Source organism: Panthera onca, chromosome B2, assembly GCF_046562875.1.
Source record: "Panthera onca isolate mPanOnc1 chromosome B2, mPanOnc1 haplotype 2, whole genome shotgun sequence".
Classification (NCBI taxonomy): domain Eukaryota; kingdom Metazoa; phylum Chordata; class Mammalia; order Carnivora; family Felidae; genus Panthera; species Panthera onca.
In genome coordinates this window covers 96,059,823-96,080,108 of record NC_138343.1, presented here as the reverse complement: position 1 = coordinate 96,080,108, position 20,286 = coordinate 96,059,823, and the positions used below count along the sequence as shown (strand labels likewise).

The window sequence follows — 20,286 nt, the reverse complement described above, 5'->3', positions numbered from 1 at the left end:
ATGTTTATTTATTTTTGAGAGAGAGAGCGTAAGCAGGGGAGGGGCAGAGAGAGAGGGAGACACAGAATCTGAAGCAGGCTCCAGGCTCTGAGCTGTCAGCACAGAGCCCGATGCGGGGCTTGAACCCACGAACTGTGAGATCATGACCTGAACCGAAGTTGGACACTCAACTGACTGAGCCACCCAGGCACCCCTTCTCTGATCCTCCTTACATATGTCATCGCTGCTTACAGTGTCATCGCTGCTGGGGGGAGTAAATGCAGCTTTTTTTTTTTTTTTTTACCACCGAGTGAGGCAAGAGGAGCCAGGAGGCCAAAACAAGCGGTAATCCAAAAAAGTGGAAAGGAAGTTCAACAGTTACTCGGTGCCCACTTGACAAATACACCACTCATTATTTAATCCAAATGACAGGCCAGTGATGAGAGAATTTACTAGCTCTACTAGACAGATGAGTCAACTCAGGCATAGAAGTTAAAGTGCCAAGATGCCAGTGGGGCAGGCTTGTTCCTGGTATGAAATACCAGGACTGATTAGACGCACTCCCTGCGTCTGGGAGGCGAGCCCCACCTTCTCTGATCCAGCCCGTAGGAACAGTAAATAGTTAACTCGGGAGTCAGACGGGGAGAGTTCGCTGTGGCCTTTGGTCAATTACGTGACCTCCCACATCTCAGGGTCCCCCATGGTGATGAGGCATAATACTGCTCATCTCATTGGTTTCTTATGTGTGAGCGAGCCCAGTGCAGGGCTTGTCCCGTGTCAGCCTTCAGAACTGTATATTTGCTGCCTCCCAGCACCCATCTCCAGCTCCCATTCCTTGTGGTCAGTCTTCCTCTGCCTCCCTTCACATTTATCGGAACGAAAGTGGCACAGCATTGCCAAGGGAGACCATCTGACATCCTTTAGGACACCCCAGGCTGAGCACCCTTGATTCTGAACACCATCCAAGTCAGAACATAGACCACCTTCCATCTTGTCCCCCAACCTCAAAGAAGGGAGGAGGACGAAGGGTGGGGGTAGGATTTGAGCGGTAGCCCTGGTGCCAGAGGTACGTCATATCCAGACTCCCGTCAGTGCTGGTGACTCGTAAGTGACATTTAGTACAGTACTTAGAAGAAATGTAAAACCTCCCTCAAAAAACCTAACAAAAGACTGTATAAAGACTTATTTGGCACCTCCACTGGAAAAGGCTTCATAGCCAAATACAGCAGATGTGGGAGGTGAGTAGCCAACATTTTTATTGGTAATCATCCTTTTGTTCACGGAAGTGGGGGTGATATTCAAGCTCTGTATGCCAGGCAGGCGTTAGCTTTGTTCTGCTGCGGGTTTTTGTTTCTTTGTTTGTTTTTAATTCTAAAGCACCACTGCGTTTTGTTTTTCAATCGGAGAATGGAAATGTCATTTCATTCAGTGCACATTTACCGCTTACCTCCTGAGTGGTGGAGACTGTGGTACCAGCTGGAGATTCAAAGTCATTTCTGCAGCACCCGTCGCAGATAGGTACCGTGCATTCCCATTTTAATGAGGCTCCGAGAAGTCAGTGCTCTCAAGCCTGCTTGATTTGGACCTGTGCAGTTGAACGCCACAGTTAAGGGGCTGTGGGGTATTTTTAAGATGTTGTGAGAAGCCTTTGAAAATGACCTGCCCTGACAGTTTGCCACCCCCCTGGCCTGTCTCTTCTCCATTGTGATTGCTTCATCTCCCAGGTTCTTATTTCTTCAGGCATCACAGCAATTTCTTCATCCGCTAACAGTATAAGGATGACCCGAAGGGTAAAAGCCATGAGGTCAGAGACTGTCTAGCTTGTTTCCTGTGTCCCCAGAGCCTTGCACGGTGCCTGCCGGATGCTAGGTACTCAGTGCTCTTTGCTGACTGGCTCTGTGTGGCAGAGAGGTCTGCCAGACCTTATGACTTCATGGTATCTGGTCATTTAATGGTGATGGTGATGATGAAGAGGAAAGTTCTGTTGAAAATGAAAAAGGTAAGCTCCACCTCTGCCTTGGTTATTCATGCCCGGCCCCCTAGGAGTTGATTCACATGGTCTACCCTTGATGCCATATTGATTCTCTACTCTCTACTCTCTGGAAGGCGTGCTGCTTTCTTGGTGTTCCAGTTTGCTGACTCTCTGGGCACCGGTTGGCCACTCATCATTTGTCAGCCTGAATTCAGTGACGGCCTTCAGATTCGGAGTCATATGGGGAAGAAGTTTAATGCTTGAAGGATCTCCACGGTGACCCAGTCCCTGGGGTGTAGCTGGACACGGACACGTGGAATCTCCCCTAAATGGTCTACTTAACGCTCTCTTGGAGCCCAATATCATCCTCTTTTTGCTTATATTCTCCAGCAAGGGATTTGGGCCTTCCCGCTGGAGTCTGAGGGTATTAGCCGTGGAATGAAATGCCCCGACCGCATCCAGGAGATGCTGGCACTGCCAAGCCGAGCTGCGCACAGAGTTCCCATATGGCTGGAAGATGAGCCTCAGAGAATTGGGGACGTGTCAGCCAGACACCCAGTGCCAAGTAGCACAGATTTAAAGATTTCTTGATACTCCTAGACAGCTGAGCAGAGATTTTATCATCAGCGGCAAATGCGGCCAGCCCGTTGTCGCCTTGGCAGCATTTGTGGAATTAATTGGGACACTGAGCTGACAGGACACCAGTGTGGGGATATCTAAGAACGTTGTCTTTAGTGCTTGTGTTGTGTTTTGTGTTGAATTGTGTATCTAAGGTCCCTGGGAGTGAGGAATGTTGCCCTCTACTGGGACTCTAACTTAATTTTTTTATTCAGGCAAGTTAGCCAAAAATGTTTCTACTGATTGCAGTGTTTCTATCATGCTTAGTAGAAACTGCAATATTTTTATTAATGATCCTGAACAGTGAGAGCTATAGAGGGGATTTCCAGTTCTGATACACTTTGGCCTTCTGCCTGTGTAGGAATGTGGGGGAGTCCAATGACTTCTATTTGTTATTGGTATTCAGGCAATTCACCCAGAAAATTTCCCTTGTACTTACTTTCTACACTGGGTGTTAATTACGGAGATCTCTCTCTAGAACGTGGGTACTTTTGCTGCATGGCATGTGAGTTTCTGGTGATCTCTGCACAGAATCTTACTTTATTTTTTTTATTAAAGAGAGAGAGAGTGTATGAGCAGGGGAGAGGAGCAGAGGGAGGGAGAACGAGAGATGGAGAGAGAGAATCTTAAGCACCTGAGCCAAAATCAAGAGTTGGATGCTCAACCAACTGAGCCACCCAGGTGCCCCCAAAATCCTATTTTAAATGTATTAGTGGGATCACTTGTAAAGCAAAGACCCTTTTTCTAAAATCACTCCTAACGTATTTATGATTTTTTTAATGATTACCATTAGAAACTCAAATTCCTCTATATTGGTTAAACCTCATGGTAATTTCATGATCCATAGGACCTCCAAAATTATTTTGGTGTAATTGAATTTAATGGTGAATAAGTTGCTAAAATCTAATTTACAGCCTACAGGAATTAGCAAATAAGGCAGTTTGAATTTATTAGGGCCGTGCTTTTCAGCGGTGTGCAGTTGTAAATAAATTCACCTTGTTGAGAAACAGAACTCACGTACATGGATTTGTATGTAAATGTACAGACACAGAAACAAAGCAAAACTTTCCCGAATTTACTTACTATGTGCAGTGCGCTCTGATATTTTCTATTCTATTTTCTTTTTTTTCCCTCCTCCCTTCCTTTTTTTTTTTTTTTTTTTTTTTTCTTCTGCCTTTCCTCAATCTTTCTCCCTTCTTATGCTGGTCATGACCCACCAAAAGAACTTCATCATTTAACTAATGGGTCATGACCCACAGTTTCAATTCCACTCCAGTGTTGGAGTGAACACTTTCCTCTCCATCTCTTCCTTTCTTCAAGTTTATGATGTGTGTGTGTGGCTTCCTCCCTGCCTCCCTCCCTTCAGAATCCTTTGCTCTCTGTCTGATAGCAGAGCAAAATTGCTGTAAAGAGCTTCAGACCCCACCTTCAGCTCTGATGTCCTGTGCTCCTCCCCCGCCCCCAGTCTTTAGGACAAACAGACCTCTAAGAAGTGCCTTCCATGAGTGACTAACCCTGATGCATTATAGGAAAGTCCTCCTTTTGTTTACTGCTTGAGAGTAATCATTACAACTAGTTTAATAAAAAGCCCACTGTGTTACCTCTGCTCTGGTTTGGGAATATCACTGCTTAATAATAATTATATTCTAACAGTGAATATTTATTAAGCACTTACTGTGATTCAGACAGGGCTCAGTGCTTTCTGTACATTATCTCGTTAAGTCTTCATAACTACCCTGTGAGACATACCATTATTTATCCCTGAGGTACTAGAAGCTGAGACATGAAAAATCATTTGATTTGGCCAAGGTCACAGAGGACAGCGCAAGCCGAGATCTTATCCACGCTTTTATATCTCTCTACAGACATGTTATTCATAAAGCTAGTGGCCTATCTGAACAGCTCCTTTTTTGAAAGCACGTATTTGAGAATCTTAGAACACCTTGCCCTGTTTTAACCGTCCGTGCTTGTGGCTGACAAACATTCATTGAGCAATTCTGTGTCCCAGGCATTTTGCAAGGCACTGGGTGGGGGTAGACTCAGGAATGACATGGTCCTATCATGTAACAATCATACAGTGTGATGACGATGGGGGGCAGCTTGGTGAAGAGACCCCAGCAGGGAGAGGGGCAGGCGGCAGGTCCTTCACGGTAGGCTTCTCCCACCCCAGTGGCTCCTGGTCCTCTGTTCCTGAGAAGCATGGGTTGGAGGAGGAGGGCCAGGCCAGGTGCCTTTGACCCTTCATTACATTATGCAAACAAACCTTGAAGAAAGTATTGGCCAGCTCCATGGGATAATTATAACCCTTATAAGAATTCCTCTATCTTCAGGGGCTCCTGGGTGGCTCAGTCAGTTAAGAGTCTGACTCTTGATCTCGGCTCAGGTCATGAGCTCACGGTTCTTGAGATGGAGCCTCCGAGTCCGGCTCTGTGCTGGCAGTACGGATTCTGCCTCTCCCTCTCTCTCTCTCTCTCTCTCTCTCTCTCTCTCTCTCTCTCTCTCAAAATTAAATAAACTTAAAAAAAAAAAGAATTTTTCTATCTTCAGGTTCTTACAGAGTAGAGTAGCTTTTCTTTTGCATTGTTGTTATCAACAGAGGCAGGCAAAAAATGAATCTTACTTACTGTAATGTGAGTCAGATTATTCCATTATCCACAAGAGAAGATCCATATATTTAAATGAAATATAACTTGTGGGTGGCTTAGAAGGATCAAAGTTTTATATGTTCATGTGGCCTCATTGCTCTCTTTTCACCTTAGACCTACCTACCTATTTATTGCCCACATGCCATTGCAAATCTAGCCTCTCGAGATTGTCTCTTTTCCCTACCCTTTTCAGGCTACAAGAGAAAAACACATCATGTACTGTTTGAGATTGTCTCTTTTCCCTACCCTTTTCAGGCTACAAGAGAAAAACACATCATGTACTGTTTTGTGCTGGCATTAGTTATTTGAAGTCCTACAAATGACATTGAATCTGCCTGGGTGAGACAAACTGAGAGCAGACACGGTCTTCCAGGCCTCTGCTACTCAGAGAGGACCAACAGTACCTGGGAGCTTGTTAGAAAGGCAGGCCCAGGGGAGCCTGGCTGGCTTGGTCAGAAGAGCACGCAACTCTTGATCTCGGGGTCATGAGTTCGAGCCCCACATTGGATGTAGAGATTACTAAAACAATAAATAAACTTAAAAAAAAAAAATTAGAGGAAATGCAGGTTCAGGGACCAGAATCTGCATTGTAACAAGGTCCCGGGTGATTCACATGTATATTAGAGTTTCTGAAGCCCTGGCCTAGGCCACCCTACACCAACCATATTTTTCCCTGGGTGTGAAGCATCCAAAGGATGGACTTTGTTCTTCTCAGTTCTGCAGTTGCTGGGGGCACACATCTGTCAGTAACAGCAAACACTTTGTGCTTCGGCCCTGCGTGTTCCTGTGACACCTACCAGTGTTCACCAGTTAGCTCTTCTGCTCGATTAAACCCTCAAAAATGTATTCCAGTAAGTTTGGGGGTCAAGTTTAACATTTGTCGAAAACAGGTTAAGTTGGGAATGAACTACAACGAATGGCACAATACATAAAGCCTACCCATTTGATACTTTCTGACATATGTGTATGCCAGTGAGGCTATCACCATGATCAAGATAATAAACAGGAATCACCCAATACCTTAAAGTTTCGATGTGCCACTTTGCATCTTTCCTTCACCCCCAGGTGACCACTAATCTGCTTTCTGTCATCACTGGTAGGTAAGTTTGTGTTTCTGAACACATGATTCCAAATGGAATCCTACAGCATGGCCTCTTTTGTTTAGCTTTTTTTTTTTTTTTAACTGTTTTCTTTTTTAAAAAAATACTTATTTTGAGAGAGAGAGAGACAGCGAGAGAGCGCACATGCGTGCACACACAGACTGCAAACGAGCGAGGCAGGGGCAGAGAGAGAGGAGAGAGAGAGAATCCCAAGCAGGCTCCGCACTGTCAGTATAAAGCCCTATGTGGGGCTCAAGCTCACAAACCATGAGACCGTGACCTGAGCCAAAATCAAGAATCAGATAGTTAACTGACAGAGCTACCCAGGCTCCCCTGCCTGGCTTCTTTTAGCATAATTATTTTGAGACTCCTCATGAGTAGTAGTACATGTATGAGTTCTGTTGCTGAGTAGTATTCCATCCTATGAATATAGCACAGTTTGTTTATCTGTATACTTGTTGATAAAATTTTGGGTTTCCAGCTTTGGACTCTTTACAAATAGGGCTGCCATGAACATTTGTGTACAAATCTCTGTGTGATTAACTGCTTTCTTTTTCCTTGGTAAATAAATATCTAGGAATGAAATACCCAAGTCGTATGGGCCATGTATATTTATCTTTTTAAGAAACTACCAATTGTTATGCCATATCATACCCCCCACCAGCAGTATGGGAGGGCTTCAGTTCCTTTACATTTTCCAGCGCTTGGTATTGTCTTTTTGTTTGTACCCATTTTGGTAGGAGTGATGAGGTATCTCCGAGTGGGTTTTAACTTGCCTGCTACTAATAAGCATCTTTTTACACGCTTATTTGCTATTTATATATGTTGTTCGAAGTGGCTATTGAAATCATTAATTGAGTTGTATGTCATTGAGTGAGAGTTCTTTATGGATTCTGGATTAAGCTCCTTTATCAGATAGATGGCTTGCCAATACTTCTTCCAATGTGAGCTGTTTTTCTTTCTTTTAATATTGTCTTTTAAGGAGCAAAAGTTTTTGTGGTTTTGATGAAGTCCAGTTTGTCAATTTTCTTCTCTTACGGATTGTGCTTGTGGTGTCATGTCTAAGAAATATTTGCCTAAACCAAGGTCATAAAGGATTTCTCTTATGTCTTCTTCTAGAAGTGTTTGAATTTTAAATTAGGTTTTACATTTACACCCACAATCCACTTTAAGTTAATTTTTTTTTACATGGTGCATGTAGGCTGGTAGTTTTTGTTTGTTTTGGCATATGTATGTCCAGCTGTTCAGCATCATTTGTTGAAAGACTGTGCTTCCTCTCCTGAATCTCCTTGGGGCCTGTGTTGAAAATCACTTGTCCACATATACGTAAATAAGCCTCTTGGCCTGTCCAGGGCCTGGCAGCAGGGGAGACCACCAGTGAAAGCAGCAAGCACTCTGGGTTCCCAGATGGCCAGGGTGATGGCTGTCTGGCCGTGGAGGTTGGACTCAGGCTTTGGGGTCTTTAAAGGGTATCTGGAGCTTGCCCTGGGAGTCCTGTAACAGTGGACTTGACGAGTGTCCCTGCTATCCTTGGGTGAGTTGAGGAAATCATCCCTGAAAGTCAATTTGGTAGGGTTTAATTCTCTCACTGTCCTTTGCTGAGCAAGGCTGGATAGTACATGGCAAGTACCCTTGTAGATACATAGGAGAGGCATTAATTCATTATGTGCGGTGGCTGCCTTAAGACATCGGGGCTTACTTGTCTCCTGCAATCTGCTTGAGAAGGGCCGCTGGACCAACGGGAGACGGTGACTTAGAAACCTGGGAGAGCCCATCACGTCATGGAATCCACAGTTGCACAGGCCCCGGGACAGTTCTGGGCCAGCCCTTTTCCGGTCTGAGATAAGATGTCATTCCAGGCGGTGGTAGAGTTGCAGCAGACCCCAGTTCTCCTGTGCATACATACCACTGTGCACCTCGGGAGCCATCTGGAGTGGAGACACCTGTTCTCCTAGAGGCTGTGGACTGGAAGACATGCCGCTGCCTTCTGGAGCTGCTGTGGGCAGGAGTCCTTATGCCTGCCTGAGAGCAGATGGAGGCCCGGGTCAGTGAGGTGACCTCAGGGGCTTCTCTAGTCCTTGTGGCATCTCCTGCCCCCAGCAGCACTGTTGCCCCTCAGGCCCTGTGTGCAGGAAGTGCAGCACCGGAGTCCTGCAGGAAGCTGACTTTTTCCAGGTCCAGCCCGAGCCTCTCTTAGGAAGCAGGAAGAGCGAGCTGTTTTGGCACAGGGGTGCAGGTTTGTGTTAGCTGTGTGTTCCCGGACCAGCAGAGTGAATAGGGGCGAGGGCGGTGCTTTCTCGCGTGCTTCCAAGACTGACCTTGGCACCTCCGTGTGACCGAGACCTGCGTTTCATGTAGTAAACCGGAACACCCTAACACGGTGTTTGTTTTCCAGGCGCTCCTAGCAGGCATGCGGAACCGGGAGAACTGCTCGCCCTGCCAGGGCAACGGAGAGCAGGCCAGCAGGGGCAAGAACTTGGGCTCCGTGTGGCCCGGCGAGGAGGAGCCCTGTGGCGAGGTGACCACCCCCTCTTACAAGAAGCCTCTGTATGGCATCTCGCACAAGATCATGGAGAAGAAGAACCCTCCCGCCGGGGACATGCTCAACACGTACGAGCTCTTCGAGAAGGCAAACTCCAGCAACAGCCCCTCGCCGCTGCGGCTCCTGAACGAGCCGCAGAAGCGGGACTGTGGCAGCGCCGCAGCGGCCACCGACGGTGACCCCAACATCTACTTTCTGATCCAGAAGATGTTCTACATGCTCAACACGCTGTCCTCCAACATGTCCCAGTTGCACAGCAAGGTGGACCTGCTCTCCCTGGAGGTGAGCCGCATCAAGAAGCAGGTGAGCCCCTCCGAGGTGGTGGCCAAGTTCCAGCCGCCCCCGGAGTACCAGCTCACGGCAGCCGAGCTCAAGCAGATCGTGGACCAGAGCCTGTCGGGCGGTGACCTGGCCTGCCGCCTGCTGGTGCAGCTCTTCCCCGAGCTGTTCAGCGACGTGGACTTCTCCCGCGGCTGCAGTGCCTGCGGCTTCGCGGCCAAGCGGAAGCTGGAGTCGCTGCACCTGCAGCTCATCCGCAACTACGTGGAGGTCTACTACCCCTCGGTGAAGGACACGGCCGTGTGGCAGGCCGAGTGTCTGCCCCAGCTGAACGACTTCTTCAGCCGCTTCTGGGCGCAGCGGGAGATGGAGGACAGCCAGCCCGGCGGCCAGGTCCCCGGCTTCTTTGAGGCCGAGCAGGTGGACGCCGGCCACTTCCTGGACAACAAGGACCAGGAGGAGGCCCTGTCCCTGGACCGGAGCAGCACCATCGCCTCCGACCATGTGGTGGACACGCAGGACCTCACCGAGTTCCTGGACGAAGCGTCGTCCCCCGGCGAGTTCGCTGTCTTCCTTCTCCACCGGCTCTTCCCCGAGCTCTTCGACCACCGGAAGCTGGGCGAGCAGTACAGCTGCTACGGGGACGGGGGCAAGCAGGAGCTGGACCCGCAGAGGCTGCAGATCATCCGCAACTACACGGAGATCTACTTCCCCGACATGCAGGAGGAGGAGGCCTGGCTGCAGCAGTGCGCCCAGCGCCTCAACGATGAGCTCGAGGGCCTGGCGCTGGATGGGGGCAGCGAGGGCGAGCCCGCGCGGGATGACTGCTACGACTCCTCCAGCCTGCCGGACGACATCTCCGTGGTCAAGGTGGAAGACAGCTTCGAGGGCGAGCGGCCCGGCCGGCGCTCCAAGAAGATCTGGCTGGTGCCCATCGACTTCGACAAGCTGGAGATCCCGCAGCCCGACTTCGAGGTGCCGGGCGCCGACTGCCTGCTCAGCAAGGAGCAGCTGCGCAGCATCTACGAGAGCAGCCTGTCCATCGGCAACTTCGCCTCGCGCCTGCTGGTGCACCTCTTCCCCGAGCTCTTCACGCACGAGAACCTGCGCAAGCAGTACAACTGCAGCGGCTCGCTGGGCAAGAAGCAGCTGGACCCGTCGCGCATCAAGCTCATCCGCCACTACGTGCAGCTGCTCTACCCCCGTGCCAAGAACGACCGCGTGTGGACGCTGGAGTTCGTGGGCAAGCTGGACGAGCGCTGCCGGCGCCGGGACACTGAGCAGCGGCGCTCCTACCAGCAGCAGCGCAAGGTGCACGTGCCGGGCCCCGAGTGCAGGGACCTGGCGAGCTATGCAATCAACCCCGAGAGGTTCCGAGAGGAGTTTGAGGGGCCCCCGCTGCCGCCCGAGAGAAGCAGCAAGGACTTCTGCAAGATCCCCCTGGACGAGCTGGTGGTCCCCTCGCCCGACTTCCCGGTGCCTTCACCGTACCTGCTGTCGGACAAGGAGGTGCGTGAGATCGTGCAGCAGAGCCTCTCCGTGGGCAACTTCGCCGCCCGGCTCCTGGTCAGGCTCTTTCCGGAACTCTTCACCGCCGAGAACCTCCGGCTGCAGTACAACCACTCCGGCGCCTGCAACAAGAAGCAGCTGGATCCGACGCGGCTGCGGCTCATCCGGCATTACGTGGAGGCCGTCTACCCGGTGGAGAAGATGGAGGAGGTGTGGCACTACGAGTGTATCCCCAGCATCGACGAGCGGTGCCGCCGCCCCAACAGGAAAAAGTGCGACATCCTGAAGAAAGCCAAGAAAGTGGAGAAGTGACGGGCGCCCCGGGGACTGAGCGTTCTTTTGGAGCAGTGAATGGTATCCACAGACACGCACCTTATGTCAGTGGGGAGTGGCTTACTACATTTGCACACGTAAACACCACCCAACCACAGGAAAGAAGCCTTGCGTTCGGTCTCTCCTGCTCACGACTTTTGTCTTGTGCCCCAGTGGTGCCGCAGGAGTTGGGGAGAGCTGAGCCGTGAGAGTAGAGAGGCCTCAGGAGTGGTTCTCTCCTGGGCTGTGTCCCCCCACCCCCCTGCAATTTCAGATGCATATTCAGCAACTCTCTTGTTCCTCTGCCCACATTTTACATCTTCCATTTTTATCAAACAATTTTTTTAATTAAAAAGAAACCCTTTTAAAAAAAAAATCATTGGGCTCTTTGGGGGCCATTTTACTTAGAAAAAATATCTTTTAAATATTTGAGATGAAGTACTGTAAGATGACTTCAGTTGCTGGGATTTTTTTTTTTTTTTTTAAGATGGTTTCAGATTTATGAAATTTTTACAAGTGCCATGTTCATGCATGATGGCCAATAATAGCTTCAGGTGGCACAGAGACCAATTTTCCTGACCTTGTCTTTTACATCTGATTTTAGAAGGATCAAGATGCCCCCTGGATGGCAGTAGAAGGGATGGAATAGTGTGATGTCCTTTCCCACCATGGTTGTGTTCTCCCTTCCACTGTGGTGCTGAGGAAGGGGCCTCACACGGCCTGGCCTGTTTGTAGTTGCCATGTGGGTAGAATGTCGTGCTCACTCTCTGTAGACGAGAACACTGGATGATGATGATGATGATGATGATATGAATGTAGATAGACGTGGAAACACGTACACAATGTCATTTGAGCTGTGTCCTTCCACTGCCCCCTTCCCTCTCTACACAAGGATGCTGTTTGGAGGGGCAGACACATTTCCTTGGAAAACAGTCTGTGTGGGTGTTTAGCTTCTTGTTTAAGGATGGGCCCCTTTGGGCTCACCAAAGCTGTTTACTTTCCGTGTATGTATCTGTGTGACACCCAGGTTCTGGGAGCTGTCTGGTGGTCTCACCACACCTCAGTGTTAGCCCCTCCGGTTGGTAGCACATCCTTGTTCCTCAGGGCAAGCCCAGGCCTCGGGCCCTCTTGGGGATATTTGGCATTGGAAGGTCACAGGTCATTCAAATGGGGCTCCCCTGTCCCTTGCCAGAGTCCACTCAGTTGTCCCCTCGGACCCCCTAGGAGCTCTGCCGCCCTACACCTGGCCAGTCACTTGGCCTCGGAGTAAGACATCTCCTCTCCTCACTGGTTGGGAAGGCCAGACGGCTCCGGGCCAGTGGCATACTCTCCAGGACTACCAATCGGGAAATTCCCCAGCACGTAAAGTCCTGAAAAACAATACCTTTACCTACCTGACTTTGGGGTCCCAATCCCTACGAGGGAAAGGAGACAATGTAACCCAAGCTGAATACATCCTACCAGAAACTCGGAAAATGAACTGAATCACACAGGGTAGTCATAAAACCCTTGTGGGATGTTGCTGATTGAATAGCCTAGTGGCTTAATGTTTTGCTACCTTAAAATGCAGAAGTAATCGAAACAATCTGTGAATTTTCTTTATACAACCGATAAGGACTTCAGTTCCGGTGGCTATTTGACGTAATTTTGCCTACACCCGGAGGGCTTTTTTTTTTTTTTTTTTTTAATGACAAGATTTTGAGCAATGTAAAGTTGCTGATCTAACTTTAGTAAATTCGCTTTTAAATGTCACTTACAGATTATTTCTGTTGAAACTGCAGCCCTAAATTATTGCAATTTAGAAATGCACAGGGACTTAAGGACTCTCTCACCTACACCCACACCCACCCACACGTGCACATACATTTTCTTCCTACGAAACAACTTAAGTGGGATGAAGGGGGCCTATAGGAATAACAAGCTCAGCCTCTTTGTGCCTGGAAAGAAGGGACTAGAGCATCCAGGAAACTCACTTTTTCCTCCTCACTTGGGCCTTTCTCTATGCCTTAGTCTCTCCAACACACACGTGCGCGTGTGCGCGTGCACGCGCCCTACCCAAAGATGGCGGTGGCGCTCTCGCCCGCCAGCCCTGTTGGTTGGAGAGTGCCATGGAATTTGTTCTGGTCTCTAGGAGGTGTCCAAGAGGATTCCAAGCCATGCGAAAATTGCCCTGCTTTCTAGAGGGTGGACTCTGACCCTGCAACTTCAGAAGCACAATCATTTATTAATAAAGCAAAGTCCTATCTACCCACGTTAGAGAAATCAACAGGTTCTAGGAATGAAATGTGTTTCTTCACAGCCTAGAGCATGTTCAGTTTTTGGAAGCTGTTATTTTGGTGGTTTCCTTAATACCTTTCCTGCGTAGGGCTTCTCCTCCCCACCCCACCCCCGCCCCAAATCTTAGAGTCCCTTTTAGAGAAGAGAGGTGGACGCACTCTGGGAAGTTGTTTCCTGTCCCTCTGGACTGTCTCACCGGGAAACACCTGCAGGTGTCTGTCTGTATGGTGTCCTCGTTCTCCAGCCATACAGGTGGGCTCCAAGGCTCCAGGGCAGTTTTTTACACGAAGCAATAGAAGTACAAAATACTTAACTTTTTTCAAAATTTAATGTTTTCCATAAAATGTGTTGGTAAACCCCGTCCCCCTCCCCATCTAAATTCATGGGTTTTTACTTGTTTGTTCTGGGGTTATTTTTTTCTTCGTATCTGGAGAACTAAAGAATTAGCACAGACACATTCTGATGGTAAGTAAAATAGCCAGTCACAGTAGGTGGTAGTGTCCCTCGTTTTCTCTGTTAGTAAGTTTTAAAAGAATGTATGAAGGTAGTCATGAATGTACTAAGTGTTCTAATCCTGCTTCAGTTCACTTTGGCTGTGTCTACATGACAACAAATGTTTGACAGGGAATAAAGTTGTCTAGTGTCATGGGCAAAAGTGTGCCCCTCCCCCTTCAGCGTTGGCCCCAAATCTTCCTTTCTTCTTAAGTTTGGGTGGAGGGGGTGCCGCATCAGCAGCAATCATCAACCAACCAATGGGATCTACTTAGTGGTGAAAGGATTAGCTGTTTCAATGGTAAGAATCACTGGCCTGACCACACACCGCAGCATGGCCACTTGCGTTCCTACAGAGATGGCCTCAGTTTCCACCCCTTCCCCCCCCCCCCAAATGTTTGCTTCTTGTCTGATTGGGATGGGGTCCTGAGACCCCCGGGGAGAAGTCACTGCGACCTCTCACCCTGCCTGGCTGTGTGGAGAGTGGCGTGAGGTGGACGTGGGGGCCAAGGGGCTGTTCCTGGCGTTTGGAAATACTTGCCTCGTGTAGATCCAGCCTTAATGTTTTTCTGACATCCTAGTGATAGCAGACCCTGCACAAAGTGGATATCAGAGTTAATACTGTGAGGAGACAAAATAATGGGAATAGTTTTACCAAAGATAATGAAATACCACATAATGTCTGCATTTTACCATTGATTTGAGTGCATCCTTAGAAAACTGAATGTAACAAAAACCCAGGACATTTTTGGAAATTGTATGCTCTCTAGCAACTGTGTGTGAATTTTTATACAAGCACTGTTTTATGAGTTATATAAAATTTATAAAACTAGAAAAAAATATGGTGTTTGCAACATCTTGTTTTCTTAGGGCACAGGTCTGCCAGAACCTGTGTCGGTCGGTTTGTTGGTTTGTCTTCCCCCCTCCCAGGGGAGGGCGTGACCGCTCAGGGGGGATCCCAGCCTCTGGGGCTGCCACACTGCCTGTAGGGCTGCAGCCCACAGAGGATTGCAGTTGGCCACCGCTGAATGAGAGGTCACCAAATAAGTCCTAGCCCTTTTCTACACAAACCACTTCCTGGCCACACAGTGGGAGGTACATTTGACCTTTTCATACCTTTCCTGGTCAGGTGCCAGACCAGCCCTGCTGCCAAGGTAGCAGAGCTTCATGGCACTTTTTTTTTTGGATCAAATGGGATTTGGTTCCTCAAAACTAATATGATTACCTGATAACAAAAGGAAGGATGCGTGTTTCCTCTCACCTCTTCTGTTTGGCTAATGACAAATTACTAACTTTAATATTCGTAGTAACAATAGTATCTCAAGCTGTCAGAGAAACGTTGTTTTTGGCCCAGGGGTCACAAAGATACAAAGGAAGTTGTGGCTTGTGATTGGAACACTTTTCCTACAGCCGCTTTGTGCTCAGTTGTGAATCCTGACGTGTGTGTGTGTGTGTGTGTGTGTGTGTGTGTGTGTGTTTGTGTGTGTGTGTAAGCCTCCTCAGCAGGCTAGGGTGGGTCAGGGGCTGGAGTAGCAAGTTTAAGCAAGACGTGAAGGAAGACTAAATTCTTTCATTCTGGCTGTAGGTATGTTCATTTTCTACCAAAAAGAAAGTCACAGAATTTCAATATGTGGGAGTTTACTTAACAAATCTAGTTCTCAGAGGTAAGAACTGCACACTAAATTATTACGATCATTGGGATGGTGAGGTGCAATCGATGCTCAGGGAGCTTCTAAATAAGTTACAGCCCCCCCGCCAGTGGTGGGAAAGGAATGAACATTCACTGCCTACTCGCTGTAATGGCACCTAAAGTTCACTGAGTATAAGCCACATGCCAGGCACACCAAGAACCGTACCTTATGATCCTCTCAAGAACCCTGTGAGGTAAGTCCCATAATTGTGCCTGTTAAGAAAGGTATGGCCCTGAATGGTGTACGTACTATCTCATTTGATTCTCACAAAAACTCAGTGTCTTGGGTACTGTTATTATCTGTTTTGTGGTAAGGAAGCAGAAAGAAGTATGTTTCTTGCCCAAGTTCACACAGCTGGCAGATGGCGGTGTCAGGGTTTAAACCCGTATGTCCATTCCTACGATACCACACCATCCCGGGTACTAAAGCATCCCTGAGTCACAACACACAAAGATTCAGATCCAAAAACAAATGCAAGTCAGTGGTGTCCTTTATCACCCACATCCTCTAAGCCCCAACTTGATCTTAGATATGGGTGTGCTGGTTTTAGAATTGCCGTGTGTGAAATCACTGGCGATTGTGGAGACCCCTGTTCTGGTAATAGCAAATTTGGGGAGAATTTGTGAAAGTAATTGCCGAGGGTCAGGTTCTCTAGGGGTGGAGCCTGAGGGCATCCCTGAGAGATTGGTTGTGGGTGTGCCCTCAGGAGAAGGGGCGGGGGGGGGGGGGGGGGGGGGAGGGGCAGGGAAGGCCAGGAGCAAGAGTGTAGTCTCCACTGCAGTCCAGCTTCATCCCCATACAGGGAAGACCTAGAATATGGGTTATTTGGCGTAATTAGACCCAGCTGAGGCAGAGGGGCTGGCTGGTTATTGTCAGAGGTGTTTCCCAGGGAAAAGGGTAGCTCGCCCAGAATGGCCAAGGGCCCGCTCCAGAAGGGCTGCCGTGAGCGGTTAGCTGGCCCTCAGCGGCTAGGGGTTGGACGCACTGGTAAGGGATCTGGGTAATATTCTATCAGCATCGGGTAGGGTCAGAACCACCAGAGGGCATGTCAAACCAGATCAGTGGACTCCATCCCCAGGGATTCTGCCGCAGCAGGTCTGGATGGCACCCAAGCATTTGCATTTCTAATAAGTTCCCAGGTGATGCTTGTCCTGCTGGTCCACGGCACACCCAGAACTGCGCTAGTGACCTCACAAAACATGCTGTGAATATCAAGGAAACTGAAGGCTTAGCACTTTCCTGATCATTAGAAATAGATCTGAAGTAAGTGGTTTCCTGTTGCAATAAAACTGCTTCTTAACTAGCGATAAACTAAATCTTAGCTTTTAGGTCAGTGGGAAGAAGCAGGTTCACAAATACATCAAGGCTTAGGGGCAGTGGCCAAATGTGATGGCTTTTGCCAGAGCACTTTTGCAGGAGGAAGCCTGTTCATTGATTTTAAGGAGTAAGAATTGATTGGTTCTAAATACAGTTTGTAGTCCTCATGGTGAACTGTATCCTTGACAGATGTTGAGACATTAATGCCACAGCCCGGTCCTTCCAGAAGCTCCTACAGTGTGATGACTGTGTAGTCAAAAGTGACAGTGGGCTTATTAAATTACACGGAGTTGATGTTTTTGTAAGAGCTCCCATTTTTCTGAGCCCTGTAATAGGTGAGGAACATGCTAGGGATTTGACATGTCATTCAGTCCTCACAGAAACCCTGTGGGGTAGATATTTCCATGCCCCATTTTACAGATGGGGATGCTTCCAGAGGTCAAGGTCATAAAGCTGGCAGAGCTGGGGGGTGCCAGTGATGACCAGTCTGACTCCAAAGTCTGTGTTCCTAATTTCTGCACTGCCGCTAGTGTGGCTGAGTGCAGTAAATTTCCCCATCTTTCTGCCTAGGGGTCTCCTACCATTGAATTCGGGGTTTTGCTGACTGTCCACAGTTTCTGGATCTGCCTGAGTGCGTGTTTGACTCAGGAAACCTGTCAATGCAGGAAACAGAACAAGGGATGCGGTAAGAACCATGTCTGCTTCTAAAGGAAGTTCATTCCTTCTGCAAAAATATTTGTAATGTCTGTTATCTCCTAGGCACTGTTCCATGACTGACAAGTCCCAAACTCACTTGTTGGTAGCTAAGAGGCCTTGGAGAGAGAAGGCTCTGATAGTAAACACAAAACCTAACATCTCTTGCCTGAAACAGACTTTCAAGATGCACGGTGGGTATAAGCAGACTGGGAAGCTTGGCTCCCTGGCTCGGTGTAGACAGCTGAGGCCAATGCAGATGGAACAAGGCTGGAGTCTGGCCCGAGGCACCTGCAGGCCCAGTTTCCTGACTCTCCTGCTTCTCACAGACTGAAACATTGCTAAGATGCTGTGAATGCTGGCTGCAGGACCGGACGGCCTTGGTCTTCCTGGTGTTCAGTCCCCGTTATTTGCTGACACAAGGTGTTCAACTGAAGTCTCCTCCTGGGTTTGGACAAGCAGAAGTCTCAGCACAGACACAGTTCAGGCATGATGGGGCATACACTTCGGTATATGGGTGCCTTCTTTTCGGGTTCATACTGCTTGTGTTGCTTGAACGCAGAGCTGACTTCGTTTTAGCCTCACCTTTTGTGTATCTGTCTCAGAATCAAGGGTTAAGGGATCTCCCCTACAATCCTAAAGAAAATTCTACACATGGCATGGGGAAGGAAGTATCTGGTAGTAACCCCTCTGAGTGGGGCTCTGGAAGTGGGCGTTACCTGTCCAGGCCTCTCAACAGAAATTGCCCATTTTAGATACTTGCTGTTCTACCCTGACTGCAGTTCTTGGGGCTTCACTTACCTGCCTTGGGGAAGGTCTCACCAGCTTTAAGAATAAAGTCCCAGGGGGGTGCCTGGGTGGCGCAGTCGGTTAAGCGTCCGACTTCAGCCAGGTCACGATCTCGCGGTCCGTTAGTTCGAGCCCCGCGTCGGGCTCTGGGCTGATGGCTCGGAGCCTGGAGCCTGTTTCAGATTCTGTGTCTCCCTCTCTCTCTGCCCCTCCCCCGTTCATGCTCTGTCTCTCTCTGTCGCAAAAATAAATAAAAAACGTTGAAAAAAAAAAAATTAAAAAAAAAAAAAAAAAAAAAAAAAAAAAAAAAGAATAAAGTCCCAGGATAGAAAGCCCATTGGGAAGAATTGCCATCTCTACACATCAAGAATCAAGAAGTGCATCGTGAGTGATCCATGTCAAGACCATGCAAAAATCACACTTTGACCAGTCTGCTTTTGATATACCTGGTCTATTAAATAATGAACTTAGGCAAACAAGCAGGTCTTTGGGAGGAACAGGAAAGCGGCAGTCTCAGAAAGCTGCATCCAATTTCAGAGCCCTCAGATGAGGCAGCAGCAGCTACCAAAGGCAGAAGCAACAGGCTGGGGGGGGGGGGGGGGGCTTTCCTGTGCAGGAAAAGAGAACTTATGAGGAATGCGTGTTAAAAATAACTCTTTACTCCTACATTAGTCGGGCAAAAGTTAGAAAGCTGGATCATGCCGGGGCTGGATGAGGCTACGTCTGCAGGCACTTTCACGTGTTGCTGGTGGGAGGCAGCCTTGCTCAGCTGTTCTGGCGAGTAAGCAGCACTGTTATTTGCGGTGAGGGGAGGTGGGGAGAGTCTGGGAGAAGGGGCAGGCAAAATGTGGTGGATGCGCTTTGGTATCACGCGGCAGTGAGAAGCCACAGATTGATGCGCCATGGATGGAGCTTCAAAACCACGGAGTAGAAAAAGATACAAAATGAAAAGAACAGCACATTTTACAAGAAAGCATGCAAACAAAATGATACACATTAAACACATCAGCGTGTTTGGCTAAAGTATGAGAGGAGGACAGGGAAATAAACTAGAACGAGAGAGGAGCAAAAAGAAATGTGAAAGAATAGCTTGGGGGGTGGGTACCGGTGCTAGGGCATTTCCCAATGGAAAAACTTCCGGGCCTGTGCCCCCGCCCACCCCCTGAGGTGCTGGTAAATGTTTAACAAATGACTCTCCAAGGGAAACATCAATTCTGTTTTGGGGTGACTGCTGATCTCCAAGGTGAGTACACTGCCGTGGCTGCTTGCCGGCTTGCTGTGGGACCTGCCGAGGTTTTGGAGATGCATACTGTGCTCACTGCGTCTGCTCCGTGCAGTGTTCAATTTCCTTCACTACTCCCTTGAGAGTGTCAGTAAGCTGAGAACCCGACAGTAACTTTTTGAAAGCTCAAATACATAGGAGCAAGATAAGGCAGAACTTCAGTAGAGTGTGAATCTACTTGCCTGTACCCTGCATCCTTTAGATGGTTCACGGAACATCACCACCACCCAACTGACATCTGCTCCCTTTTTAGCTTCTTAGAAAACGCTAGTTATGTTCCCATCTCAATTATCATTGACCAAATAAACTGTGACTTAAGGAAGGAGTATCCCCCAAATGTCTACTTTTCTCTCCAAAATGCTAAAAAGATAATGAAACGATTGCCTGGCCATCTATGTAATTTTCCGGGAAAGACCTTAAATGCTGTCTGGCAGAGAAATGCAATTACCATCATATTTCCTAAAGGAGTGCCATTTCTTTGAAAGAATTAACCATCATTACTGGTATAAGCGCTAGATCAGCCTCCACCAAAATAGTCACAACTTAAAAAAAAAAAAAAATTCTTCCTTGTCATCCCATGAGAGCAGGTATCTTGAGCTCATCTCTCCCGACAGTTGGGGTCAGAGAACTCTGTTGTGAGGGTGTCCTACACTGTAGGGGTTTAGAGGCATCACTGGTCTCTATCCACTCGATGCCCTTATTGCCCCCTCCCCAACGTCTCTAGACAGTACCAAATGTCCCCGGGGGGAGGGGGGTGTGTGTGTGAAATACCCTGGTCGAGAACCATTG

General features: G+C 48.4%; 1 protein-coding gene across 1 annotated transcript in view; it reads left to right on the top strand.

The window, feature by feature from the left end:
* Positions 1 to 12,043, top strand: part of BEND3 (BEN domain containing 3) — a 33,603-nt gene extending 21,560 nt beyond the window's left edge. Inside the window, exon 4 of the mRNA XM_060616299.3 lies at positions 8,710 to 12,043. Coding sequence (XP_060472282.1) covers positions 8,710 to 10,956 — 2,247 coding nt within the window. The 3' untranslated portion in view covers positions 10,957 to 12,043. The remainder of the gene's footprint in view (positions 1 to 8,709) is intronic.
* Positions 12,044 to 20,286: the final 8,243 nt, after the last annotated feature.